General features: G+C 48.4%; 3 protein-coding genes across 3 annotated transcripts; 1 reads left to right on the top strand and 2 right to left on the bottom strand.

The window, feature by feature from the left end:
* Positions 1-79: 79 nt before the first annotated feature.
* TGME49_211280 (hypothetical protein) lies at positions 80-6,204 on the bottom strand. The gene is made up of 2 exons (XM_018779532.1): positions 5,003-6,204; positions 80-3,515 (listed from the first exon to the last, which is right to left on the bottom strand). The coding sequence occupies exons 1-2, from the start codon at positions 5,165-5,167 to the stop codon at positions 765-767; spliced, it is 2,916 nt and encodes a 971-aa protein (XP_018637973.1). The 5' UTR covers positions 5,168-6,204; the 3' UTR covers positions 80-764.
* Positions 6,205-6,414: 210 nt separating this feature from the next.
* ROP15 (rhoptry protein ROP15) lies at positions 6,415-9,887 on the top strand. The gene is made up of 6 exons (XM_018779533.1): positions 6,415-7,025; positions 7,343-7,693; positions 7,993-8,058; positions 8,343-8,612; positions 8,987-9,001; positions 9,197-9,887. Exons 1-6 carry the CDS (start codon positions 6,816-6,818, stop codon positions 9,284-9,286), a joined length of 1,002 nt encoding a protein of 333 aa, XP_018637974.1. The 5' UTR covers positions 6,415-6,815; the 3' UTR covers positions 9,287-9,887.
* On the bottom strand, positions 9,727-12,872 carry TGME49_211300 (DUF74 family protein, putative). The gene is made up of 2 exons (XM_002371224.2): positions 11,648-12,872; positions 9,727-11,174 (listed from the first exon to the last, which is right to left on the bottom strand). Exons 1-2 carry the CDS (start codon positions 12,498-12,500, stop codon positions 10,906-10,908), a joined length of 1,122 nt encoding a protein of 373 aa, XP_002371265.2. The 5' UTR covers positions 12,501-12,872; the 3' UTR covers positions 9,727-10,905.
* Positions 12,873-13,175: the final 303 nt, after the last annotated feature.

Below are 13,175 nucleotides of genomic sequence, written 5' to 3'. Positions count from 1 at the left end.
TTTACCTATCACGTTGAGCGTAGGAAGCCGGGATGCTGGACGAGTGACGTAGTGCAAGGGACCGACCATAACGCTTCATATTCCGAAGGAATCCCAATGGAATTGGCATTGTTCTAGGAATTCAGTTTGGATTGTTGCAAGTACATATATTCCCGGTAACCGTTGTGGTCACATAGCATTCCAGAATACCAATATTAATGCCGGCATGACATGACCATACATTGCAGAACCACAAGCGAAAAGTTCTTCTTGGTTTAGAAGTAGAACAAACGAAGTCGTTTTCTCTGTGTATTATTGTGCTGACATGGTACCTAAGACGTGACAAGGACAACACAGTTCTACCACCTCAAAATTTCATGCATATCGTGTTCGCACGCCTGCCTTGGCGAGGACTCCGATTCTGGATTCAGTCTTCGTATCACTCTTTATCGATGATAACAGGATACTACCAAGACCTTCTTTCTTTTCCGTATGCATGTGGCAACTGCATGTAGCAGTCGCGTAGAGTCATTGTGACAGATCCTGGTTGCTTGAATTAGATCTACACACGCCCAGTCATAACGTTCTGGAGACTGCACACTAGTGTTGATCGGTCGTTTAGCCCACACACCAGCTTCTTTGAACGTAGTAGTGTATTTTTGTGCGAGCACTGAACCCTCAATATAGGAGTATTTTCCAGGGTCTAGATTTCTCCCCTTGGTTGCTTATGGGTAGGCATCTCTTCTCATTCACCTTCATTTTTCTGTTTGTCGAAAGCAACTCGACTACCGAACGACTTTCGGACTGTGGAGTTCTTCTGGGGGAGATGTGCAGTTGAGAGTGCCTCTGCTCCTCCTTGTGGTGATGGACTTCTTGTATCCGTCACCTGCCTTTCCCCCTGTGTGCCTTGAATCAGAAAATTCTCCACTTTCGGCTCTGCAGCTTCTTCGTGTGTCTTCACAGCCATCTGACGAATTCGAGACATTTCCACGCCACACCGATGCGGAAGATTCGCCAGTGCGTAGATTTCCGACGGCTTGGGTGCTTTCAGTTGAGCTCCCCAGAGTCGAAACGAACGAATCGTCTGACTGAGTTTCTGTTACGCTTGAGCTTGATTTGAAGGAGGCAAACGGCGCCACTGAGGCTGACGAGACCACCGACGTGTGACATTGCTTGCTTGTTGAGAAAGCTCTCTCTCTCTCGTCCGAACGTGTTGGCTGTTCCACACTTACGGCAGTTCTTCCTCGATAACTCCCAGGGACGATATGTTGCAGCTGTTGAATAGAACATATGGATGTTGACGATTTCGAATTCCTCCTGGCTTTAGGAGTACAATTGTCTGCAAGTCCACTAAACGTTGCTTCGGCTACTTTCTCCCCTTCGCCACCACCGATAGTGCTGCGCCGCGTCACCGGCGTTGTTCTGCTGTCTGAAGTTGCTGGTTGTCGCAGCGTGTCCTCATCTCCCATCACTTCGTCGCTGCTATGGCTGTTGAGGCATACGGAAGAACCGGTGGGGATAACACCTTCAGATAGTTCTTTGAATGAAGCTGCTTCATGGTAGGAGACGTTATGGTAGTGCCCACTTGACGTTTGGCAGGGTGTACGTGCCCTTTGAGACCTAAGTCGAAGGTTTGTATCTGCACCGTTGCCAGTCGAACTACTCCGCATGCAGGAATCCATTTCTACATCACAGGGACTCGCATGGGAGTTCTCTACTGTGTCGACCACTGCAAACTGCCCACAACGTCCTGCTACAGCCGGAGAATCCTGCAGATGAATGGCAACTCCGAGCACGTGTCCACAGCCCGGCAGTCTGTCCTGTTTCTCTAGAATAGCCTGCTCAACCTGGTATGCGAGTCGAATAGCATCGGCAAGAGTCTCTGGACGTTTGTCAACTGTGAGCTTTCTGAAATCGGGCAAAAGGTTTTCCAAAAATACACGAACTGCAACAGATTCCGGGATATCTGTTCCTTTACTGAATTGGTTCATGAAACGGTTGGAATATTCGGTTAAACTCCCGGTTTGTTTAAGCTCGAGCAGACGATCCACTGCTGTCACTGAAAATCCCTTTGTGCGACTAGGTTTCGTTGACGGCTTGCGAACTGACCTGTCCTGCTGGCAAAGCATAGGACTGCGAGAAGCGTTAGGTGAATTAGCTGCGAGTCCCGATATGTCCCTGTGTCTGTCTCTTCTCCCCTTCTGCTGGTTGTACTGCACATATAGTACTTCCACATTAGGCCCAGAAGTCGAAGTACGTGCAGAGTCTGTCTCCTTGCTGCCACATGGTGCAACAGACGGTAGTGTTTTTCTATCGTCTTCTGACCTGACCCCTCTCATACATCTAAGAATGTCTTGCACGCGATTTAGTACTTGTGCGGCGGATGGCTTTTCGACCATAACCGCGGGATCGTCGCTGTTTTGTACGACCGTCCCTTCCTGCTTGTTCAGACCCACACTGTCTGAAGAAATACTGTGTCTGTCTTTTCCTTCGTTGGTGCTTACTGTTGCATAACTGGTGGTAGTTGTTGTCTTCGTAGTCGTCGTTGTGCACATGTTGCTACTACTCCCATTCGACCGCATGTTGGCTACGCTGAATGAATTAGTGTCGCCAGTATACTGCTCGGTACAGTTGTGCACGGGATGGTTCAACATCTTGCTCGATGGTTCTTGTTCATCATGAGTCGAAGGGTGCTGTGTTGCCTTGGTAGGGAGCCTCCTCTTTTGTTTCGTGTCTATGTCCTTGTGGAAAAGACGCTGTTCACTCTCAGCTTCGGTGGAAAACTGACCAAAAGCGGATTCTTGTTTCTGAATTGCTGTGCCTTTTGACCTTTGGGACTTAGCAGCTCTTCTACAATGAATGTGGAAGGGTCCTATCTCGCAGCCCTTTGAGACAGCCATCGTACCTGGCTGTAAGGCTTCAGGACGACGGACTGTCGTGTCTCGAGCCATTGCCGTATTATGAGCGCTGCCACTTTTGGCAGCTAAAGTGCGGCGTGCGATCTCTGCCTCTACCTTGTTAAGCTTATTTTGCCAAGCCTTCGTTTCCGCCTGCAACCGGTGACAGGATTCACGCCAACGGCCTGCCTCTTTCGTAGCGTTTTCGATGGCAAGTTTGGTCTCGCTCTCATTTTCCAGGAGTTCCTCGTAGGAATTGTACGGTGCGGGGAGAAATTGCTCTGGATGGGATGCTACTAGCCATCGAACCGTAAGCCAGCTCAAAGAATCATCCTTGAAATGGTCATTGAGGAATTCAATTGCGGAATTGACTCGTTCCCATTGTTCTGGAGAAATGTTCATGAACCTAGCAACAACTTTATCCATCAGTGGTAAGGGCGTTGTAGGAAGCTTTCTTGCGTTGAGCCTTGACAACGTTGTCTGGAACATCTCACTCGGAACACTGGAGTCTTGTGCGGCGTTACCAGCAGTGCTGGCCTCGCTCTGCCGGCATGTTCTCCATCGATGACTTTTTGGAGTTAGCACGCCGGCCTCCATGGTGGTGCGACCAGCGAGGTAGGATCGGAGCTTGGTAGCAAACTGTTTCATACAAAGCAGAGTGGGAAATGCGAGGACGGCTTTGATCCAAGATACGTGATTCGTCGTTTCTCTGCAGCAGGGCTAAAATATTCTTCGACAGAACGGACACTAGACACTACGCAGGTAAGTAAACGGCAAGGGTGGCCAAGTTTAGCTCAAATAAATGACCCGCTCAGATGTAACATACATGCGGAACCTCAGTCGCCGAAGCTTCGCGGCTTTACAAATCCAACAAGGATTGAAGAACACGAAAGCTAGTTACTGTTCCTGCCAGCAACAGTGCACATGTACAGGCTAGGATACAGTCCGGATGCCGATCCCCGGAGTTTCTTTCGTGACAGAGCGGCAGCAAGCTGAGAACAGCTTTGGATAGAGCTGACGCAATGGCGAAACATATACAGCCACAATCAAAGAAGCAAGCGTGTTCTTTATAGCCAACACCACCAAACAACATAAACCTGAACGCTTCACAATCCGAATGGCGGCTCAGAAGTTGACAGCACTCACCAAAGACATACGGCATCCGGCAGAATAACTCTGTGAAAATATGTGAGTATTTTAGAGCTGGACATTTCCCATTTCCCGCAAAACGTCACAGAGCAATGTCTCATGCGGTTGACAAGTATTCGTGGTCCAGGAGGGAATTATTGACAGGATGAAGCCATAAACAAACGACGATGCGTTAAAATGTGTATGGCGACGTCATGTTCAGTTGCAGCTTCTCTGGTTTCCGGAGAATAGCACATCAACAATACGAGTCCTGACAATACAGATGCACTGACACCGTTGGCAGCTCGCCAGACACTGGAGGTGAATTGAAGCTATCGGCGACTTCCGGATCGTTTTTGTGCCTCCATAGCCCTACTTTGCCGCTTTTACCTGGGAAACTATGGGTTCCAGTATTTGTATTGCTTTCCGTGAGAATGGCCAAGCAGTCCATGCGCATGTTGACACTAGCATGGCTCAGAATGCGGTAGTGGTCAAGAAAAAACGCAAAACCACACTACGCATATACACAGGAATGTTGCAGAATCTCGGTACGCCTTGTGATATGCAATTAGTATTACTGTATCTGTAAAGGAACTGTTTTCCAGACACTGGGACAGACTGCAACGAACGTACATACAAAGGGCGGACGTAACGGCTTCAGCGTAGCCACTGAAGCTCAACCGCCCCGATTTGGGCCATGTAAAGCGCCCACAACCCGCGGTTGTACTGCAGATTACAACGGCTATTGCGCTGCAACCTTCTCTAGCCGCTTTGTCCCTTTCGAAGAAACTCAGCAGATTCACGGTTTGTGTCTGATGTTCTGCTACCTGGTGAACATCTTATTTTCTGGACAGTAAAGCAACCCGTGCCACTCCATTAGTGGTGAACGACCGACTCACCTGAAACCGCGATTCAATTTTCTACCTGTGCAAATAAAAGTGGCAACTGCGGCGACTGGAAACTCGGTGCCTGCCTTTAGGATGTTCGAATGCACTTACATGCCGCTCGCAACAATGTAGAAACTGACAGCTGCAGCAGCAGCGGCAGTCACCTCTTGTCTTCTGGAGATGACGCGACAGGCTCGTTCGTTTTGGCGGACTGAGAAGGCATAATGTATCATGATTCATCACCACAGTTCTACGAGGTTTGCTGAGATTTGCCATTATCAGAGGCTGTCAAAGAAAGATCAAAAATCACGAACTCCATCCTGTCGGCTGCTCAAAAAACACCCATTTTACTACATCGACTTCGGGTTCTTCTAGCATCGGCTTGGCCTGCAGTACATAGGGGCACTACAGAACCTCCCGGGTAACGGAAAGCTTATCAAAACATACAAATCCTTACAAACTGTGCCACAAGTGCGCTGAAACTGCAAGGCACGATGCAAAATGCTTGAGGTTGCTGGAGCCCATGACCCTGTTTTCGCGTTTTCGAACGATCCTGAATACAGATGGGAAAAGGAATCACGGAAGCGCAGGTGATGTGAGGCTATTTTGCCGCTCAAGGGGCCGTGAGGCTTGACGCTCCAGTAGCCGCAACTACAGTGTCTGAAGCTCTGGTCAACCTGAACAACACTCTGTGCACGATAATCGCTAAGTCCCCAGGTACACAAAGTAAACTGATTTTGCCACTTTTCGAAAGAAAAGTGCTCACTCGAAATGAGGTTTCACAACCATGCGGTTTTATGAAGTTCGAGAGTATTTCGAATTAGGTTAAAGGCAGCGTGAGGGGCACAAATATGTCTACTGAATGTCGTCAATATTACTTTTTCGATGAGTTTTAGCCGGGACGTGCAACCGGGCTATGCATCATTGCTACGCGACTCGATACCAGCAAAAGGTCACAGGCAGTCGCTTTGGACCGAGACCGCTTATCATGCTTAGTACGCTGACTGTCACGTTCTCGTCAGACAAGCCCAGTGGCGTTACAGGTCAAGCATACCAGCGGTCTCCCTTTGCAAGCAGATACTCGTACACAGCCTAACCCGCAGGATGGTGTCTGGGTCTCCTCATCTACAACATCTCATTTACCTACCGCATCAACTTCCGACTAGCTAGCGGCAGCTTGCGTATTTTGTTTGAGACGTGCTTGAAGCTTCAATGTCGTTATTAATCATCACATAGCGTCAGGATGGAAACTGGACAGCCAGATACCTGAAGCGTTGCAAAGCGCGCTAGTCGCTGAAGCAGACCGACCTTATCTAGCTCGAGTAATTTGACTGTTCGTTTAAGAGTCGGAAAAGCAAGCGCTACGTCGCGTCGCGCGTGACAACAGAGAAAACATGAGCGGTTAGCTACCGCGGGCTGCGGGGTAAACATGAGTAGGTGCATCGTTCGCTGCTGCTTTCAATCCGACTCTAGAACTCTGGCTAGCTCGACAACACGGAGAGGACCGGTATCCAGTTGTCACAGCCGACACCATGAAACACGCTCCAGGGTCAAACACTGTTTCTGTCGCAGATCAAACGCAAAAATGTAAACACTCTTTTGTTGTCTGCAGATTTAGCGTGTTCACTGTCATTGCTTGGTGCAGTCTCGCAGACCACGTTTGAGTCTCATGAGACACAGACATGTCTGCTCTTGTGCAGCTCGTTCCCTGTCTTCTTGGCGGCTTTAGGCAGTACCAGATCACGCTTCTCCGCGCTTTTGTTTTCTTCTACACTTGAGATTAGGACAGGAGATACCTAGTTTTCGTATTATGTGAGATATTTTCGGCACACAATCAACTGGTGGATCTACGAGCGACACAGTTCGTTTCAGCCCCCAAAATTATAAACTGACCCTCCGTACGTTTACCTGGGCGGATAACATCATGCTGAAAACGACACCTGCATTCTTCCTCTTCCTAACGTGGATGTTCCCTAGATGCGACGGCTTTGTGTTAACGCATAAGAACGGGACCACCGACGCATACGATTCTGCTGTTCTATCGTTCTTATTAACTACGGAAGGAGTTCGCGAAGGGGCGGCGAAGAGCTCTGGCACGGAGATACCTTCGACGTTAGCTTGCCCATCGTCGTCGGTGAGCCGTTTTGTTCGAGGGGGGAGAGCAAGATCCGGTGGATTCACCGCTGGTATGTATGCAACAGATCAATGCCTTGTTTATTGTGTTGCTTTCGGGCAACTCGGTGCTGGGCTTGTAGATCATCCTAGCAGCATGTACAACGTAAGGAAATGCATATTTATCTAGAGTCAACTCGCTACATGGCCAGACACTCTGTGGTTCGAAAGTCGCATTGAACGACGTTACTGTTAACTTTACTCGCAGGTGCAACCATGCAGTGAATGGAGACCACTGCATATAGTTATGTGATTATGTTTTTCCTGTGTGATGTTCAGCCACTTAAGACGGCAAAAGACAAACATGATGCCTCTCTACTTGGGCTCGTATCCTCCGTACCGGACAGCAGCATATTGAAACCGGAATTCGTCGGAGCCGGAGCGGCTTTGGTAGCTGTCACCAGGAGTGTAAAGTGGACTCAGCTAAAACAAAGTCTGAAAGCCCTGGTAGACACGGGTGTCAAATGTAAGGTGAACTGCAAACACAACAATAAGAAACTCTCCAAAAATACCGATTTCAAAGACCAACAGGAGTTTCCACAAACGAGTGCAAGGATCTTGCCCACAAGCGACAGGGAGCCGCTCATTGCCGGACCGCAGAAAGTCACTGAAGAAGATTTGCAAGTTCTTGTAAGTCCAACACTGCCAGCAGCTTGGGAACCCGGCAAGCATCTGCATGGTTATCTGACTGTCGGGTGACTCGCGTGGGATACCAGGTCCCTTTCTTATGTCCACGTTGAAGCCCAACAACGCAGGATTCACTTCTTCGTTCTGCCTGAGAATAACTGAAGGTATTGTGTGTTACGGGCAGCATCTCGCTCGGTGTTGTGGAGATTCATGGACCAGCTAATTGCAAGGCGGGCGAACCTCAGCACCTCATGTGAAAAATGAGAGGCCTCAATATTTTGTGTTTGTGAATGTTGTTTCAGCTGTTCGAGATAGCCCACGACTGCAAAATGTCAGCTCCTCAGGCGGCAATCACGAAGCCTCTGACGGTAACTCAAGTCTCCTCTTTGATGCATGCCATGTATAAATTTACACATGATTTCATTCTGAAAGCCAAGCTAGCACTTTCAAGTGCCACCTCAATGGATGGGCTGCCTGCCCTGTTGACGACGGTAACACTCAAGTTAAGCAGAAGTGTTTCCTCAGCTGCATTAATTCGCTCCGATGTGATCAAAAACCTAGCAATATGTTTGCTAATTTCGGCCCGTGAGATGGCAGAAACAGTTCAAAAAAATGAGTTTGAATCCAATATTTGCTTAATTTGTGTACACAGATTCTCCTCGCGGGTATTCCAGGGGCCCACATTAGCAAGAGGCCTTTCGAGGCTGCTATTCCTCACTTCATCCTACAGAAAGAAGACACTGTCGACCTTTTGCTGACTGTCGATAGAAGCTGGTGCGGGAAGGGTCTAAGTCACCTCGTAAGGTACCATGTAGGATATATGTCGTTCAACCTTGAGGTAAACGGCCGACGACTTGCTGATGACGATACCTTCGAGGACGACAGGCTATACCGTCAAGTTGTTTTGACAACAAAATTTACGGTAAGCAACTAAAAGCGCGAAAGAGTATTTGCCTAGAGCCCCTCCGGCATCGGCATTAACTGGCTATTTCAAATTGAGCCAGATCGTTCCTAGAGACGACCACTCATATGGTGCTTCGTCGTGCCAGTGCCGTGGATATGGTATTCAGCGAGTGCTAAAAGTTCACTATGCCGGCCGTCGCATTCCGCCACAAAAAGTGATGAACGGGTTCAACGGGTTTCGTTACGTAGACTGGTGTAAAGGAGGGCTGTATGACAGGATAATCTGCACTATTCAGGTAACAAAGTGCGACCATGTGATAACCTACATTCACTTTTCACGTGTTCAGTCGTTTCAATGGGAGCAGTCCCGTGTGTGTTTTGACTGCTGTGTAGGCCAAGTCCCTCGGGGTAAGTCTATGACTTCCTCGAATCCGCAAGGGATCCAGCGTTGAGGCACATGTTACCATTAGAGTTCTGAAGAGAAGAGATCATTTCCAGAGGTAATTGTTGGTATCGGGAGAAACGGTTGTGGATGTATTTGTAAATATCAGATCAAGTTGTTCCTAGACTACCATTCCCACGTGTGTGTCTCTTGTCTGGCAGGGTACCTTAAAACAAGTTAGGAGCCTGACAGATATCCATAAGAAAACCGGTAAACATGGAGAAAACCGACCTCATAGCTCACCTTTCTAGGACAGACTTCCACCGGCACCCCGCAGGTTTCTTTTCATGACAATAGTTCTTGATGCACCAGTACCCCACCTGGTCGGAGGCACTTTTGTCGTTTCAAGTAGAGACCTGCTATCAACATTCAATGCATCTTCCTCTGATCGCCCACCAAATGCCTTTACACACGAACAATTTAAAGTGTACAATGCGCGGAGAAAGGGCATGACTTCAAATCTGTTTTTCTTGTCGCAAATAAAGACTGTGCCGTCTCATCCCATTCACAAGGAGTCCTTCGTGCCTCGTTACTTTAGGAGGTAGATGATGAGACCCACCGTATGCAAGAACAAAATGATTGGCTTTTGTCTGGGCTAGGACTGTGATCATACACTACATGCAACTATGATTCTTTGTAACAAAAAACAGTACAATCATAACCATTTGTTTTTGATCAAACACCACAACAACTGGTCGTCGGACAGAGCGCCTTGTGCCTTCCCGCTGATGGAGAGGCGGTTTGTATCAGAAAAAAAAGTGACAACTGAAGATGGTGAAAGGACACGCTTCTGTGCCCCAGGAACTTCTGAAAGTCGAAAGAGGCTAACCGAGATGCCGCAAAAGTGTTCACAGCTTGCTACTGCAGCGGGGTGCGTCGCCCAACCTCGAACAGGACATCGGCGGCCGCGGCCGAAGATCATCTGTCGTGATTGTACGAGTTGACCTTCAAGTGTTGGAATAAATATTTACTGATACCGTAGAGGGCAATATTCCAACATACAAAACTGGGTATCTGGCTGAACTCACCTGCAAATTATGCATACGGGAAAGCTTTTTGACACTTTTTTCCGCGTTTAACCAGCTGGTCGTTGGTGGATTAATAACATTGCCATGCAGACAGATATCGAGCACATCCAAAAATAGCGTCCCCAGCCGTTGCAGTCTTGAGGCAGGCGTAAGGATTTAGTTCTGAATGAGATGCTTTGTTTTATACTCCGGGAGATTTTCGTTTATGTTTGTCAGCTCATATATTCCTTGTCTTAATGGAATGCGTGTGAAAATATTGATGAGAAGCTGGAGATGAACATGTAGCCGCCGCTCCTGCGGCAGCTGTCAAGTAGATATCGTGTTAAATCATAGTCTTTTGTCAATCGGAAAGAGCACATCGTCGCCCCACTACTTTGAGACTTTTACAGTAGGTCCTGCAATCGACTCCCGTCATTCGACGGGGCTGACCCACGTGGCCCACCCTACCGCGTTATTGGGTCCAGCTTAGTTGAACAAGTTTGAAAGACTGAAGAAGGAAACAAACAGCGAAGGCGTCAGAGGCTTCGTCCTCTACAGTCCTGCCAACTAGCATTTGCTGCAGTCATTCGCAAAGGTGCCTACCTCACATGGATCCGTCTGGACTCGTGCTAACCCCGATAAAACATCCTTTGTACATCGTAGCAGCGATGACGGCGGAAACGACTGTGAGCAGCGTTGCTGCGCGTGTATGGGTATCCCTTGAAGCTGACAATTGTCTGTGTCGACATTTTTGCCTGATGCAGTGCCCGTTTGCAACAACCTACCGAAAGATCGAACGAAATGTACACCAAAAAGGAAAAAGAAAGTGGAGTCGAATGTGCCGGACCCAAGTGTATGGATTTTTAGTCCTTCGCCACCGTTACAGCAGTGCCATAGGCAGAGAATTCCACAGCCACTTTCTGGTGGGTCCCGCTGCTAACTATTCGTACACCCACCACACCGTTGGCTCCTCGAGCGGAGGCTGCCTCGCACATGCGGTTCACCGCTTCTCTCTTTACACGGGAAATCAGAGTGGTGAGGTCGTCCATTTCGCCCCCCAGGTGCACCATGAGGACGACTTTGGTCATTCGCAAAACGTCTCGCGACCTTACTGAGCATCCTTGCACAAGGCCTGTAGGGACACCACACAGCAGGAATTGTGCAGACACAAGCGCGAATAAATACGTCAGAAACAGTCAAAATGATGCCACACATCGGCTGAACAATTCACCGATTAAATATGAGGACGAGAACCACTAAACCGGCAGCGAGACCCAACGCGTATACACACAAATGTCGTGTATCTTTGTGTGCGTGAACACGCACGTTTTGACGCCTAGGGGGTAACGAAATTTGAGAGCTGTCAGTGCATGTGAAATGACGCTCCCGCTAGAGGTGGACTAAAACGAGAGCAAAATGGTCCTACCACAACGTGCCCATTCCAAGACAATATAGAATGACGGTTTTTCTTTTCGCTCAAACAACAGTGAACCCGGCACATTGACCGAAGAATTCCAGGCAGATATCGAACGCGCTAGATGGACGGGCAAGTTGGGCATGCGCTCAAAGCTACAAATTAGTACCTTCTGCCATTCCATCCCTTACCTTTATATCCGGTAATGGAATATCCAGGAATAGTCGGAGTCGTGGATACAAGAACGTCGCTCGATTCGCTCGTGCTGATTTGTCTGTCGCCACATGCGTTGTCGCGGCCAGCGCTGCCACCTGACGGATTGGGTGGGTTGCCTCCATAGCTTCCTCGTTTCCCCTCCTTTGGTTCGGTTGCGCAATTTCCCCGAAGTTGTTTACCGAAGTCTGCATACGACGAGAAGACTCGCCGCTGCGACAAACACCAAGACTCTCCCCCAATTCTGACAGGAAATTGTTCCCTAGGACAGACTGAGGAGGCAGGAAGACTGACGTTCTCACGTGTGTGCGTTTTCGACGGGGTGACTGGTGCATTACATGCGGTAGGGCTGACATTTCCCATTGGCAGTGCTTTCGGCAAAGAACCATAGACAGATAAATCCAGCTCAAAACAAGACGCTTTATCCATCGAAGATGAAACACAAGAAGCAACATAGCGGGCTGAACCCAACATACGTATTGATGAAGAGCTGGTGTGCTTTGACACCGCCGGAGACCAACAACGAAAAGCGGCCTCGTCCCGTGGCAAGGCATTTCCGTCTCGTGAAGAACACGAAGAAATACATTGAATTCTTCGACAGTCGCTTAGAGCAGACATACGCAGCCTTGTCAAGGAGAATGCAGGGACGCTGGAATTCGTTTTTTTCAGCACACAGACACGGTGATCAACAGTGAGGTCACCGGCGCCGCCAACGACTGCAGACTTTCGGGAGGCCGGAAATTTCCCCCTCGTGTTCAGGTGCTGTCGAATCCGATCAGGGAGGAAAAGCCGACCCTTACTGGCTAGGTAACCAACCGCATTCATAAACATTTTGTGGAGTGTTTAGGTAAACCACCGACGGAGGGTGTTTATTAAAGTCGGCTAAGAAATGCACTTCACAAGTCACGCATGAAAGCTTATCAGAGAGACAAAAACAAGATAACTTATGTGGATTTATCATATACATACGGACTCACATGAACAGGGATTCAAACACAAATGATACAATTTCCCGCGTCTATTGAGATTGAGGCTGCGGCACGCCTCTAGGCATGCAACCTCCCAGAGAAAAACAAGAAAAACAGTTGACACACGAAGGAAATGCGCGATGAATGTATTCGACACACACGCAACAGTAAACTGCATAGCGTGTGTCTTTTCTGAACAAAGAACTCTGCAGTTGTGAGCCACCATTTTTTAATGGCAAGAAAATCAAAGCGCATGCACATGAGTGCCAGCGCATAAGCATGCGCCCGTTTGGTACTTCGACATTCTTTAACTTAGGGAGAAAATACTCCCTTCATTTTTCTCCTTATATCTGTCCCAGTTGAAGGGCTTCTGTCCAGTGTTTTTCGTGTGTGCATTCGAATAAACTCCACCGTTAGAAATTGCCTGAGTCTGAGCACACACGTCACCTGGACCTGCAGTAAACAGGAACGAACTCCTCCACGAAGCTATCCGTATTGAGTCTGGTGAGGATTGCTGATTTAACTAAAGAAGAACAAT

This window comes from Toxoplasma gondii, chromosome IV (assembly GCF_000006565.2).
Source record: "Toxoplasma gondii ME49 chromosome IV, whole genome shotgun sequence".
NCBI classification, from domain to species: domain Eukaryota; phylum Apicomplexa; class Conoidasida; order Eucoccidiorida; family Sarcocystidae; genus Toxoplasma; species Toxoplasma gondii.
The sequence above is the reverse complement of the archived record's forward strand: the minus strand, read 5'-3'. Positions and strand labels throughout refer to the sequence as shown.

Excerpts from the sequence above, each read along its gene's own strand:
- TGME49_211280 (XM_018779532.1), bottom strand. The coding sequence starts at position 5,167 with ATGGCAAATCTCAGCAAACCTCGTAGAACTGTGGTGATGAATCATGAT. Across the intron at positions 3,516-5,002 it reads TACATTGTTGCGAGCGGCAT|TTTGCTACCAAGCTCCGATC; the intron begins GTAAGTGCATTC and ends TGTATGAAACAG.
- TGME49_211300 (XM_002371224.2), bottom strand. The coding sequence starts at position 12,500 with ATGTTTATGAATGCGGTTGGTTACCTAGCCAGTAAGGGTCGGCTTTTC. Across the intron at positions 11,175-11,647 it reads TTCCATTACCGGATATAAAG|GCCTTGTGCAAGGATGCTCA; the intron begins GTAAGGGATGGA and ends GTGTCCCTACAG.
- ROP15 (XM_018779533.1), top strand. The coding sequence starts at position 6,816 with ATGCTGAAAACGACACCTGCATTCTTCCTCTTCCTAACGTGGATGTTC. Across the intron at positions 7,026-7,342 it reads TAGCTTGCCCATCGTCGTCG|CCACTTAAGACGGCAAAAGA; the intron begins GTGAGCCGTTTT and ends TGTGATGTTCAG. Across the intron at positions 7,694-7,992 it reads AAGAAGATTTGCAAGTTCTT|CTGTTCGAGATAGCCCACGA; the intron begins GTAAGTCCAACA and ends ATGTTGTTTCAG.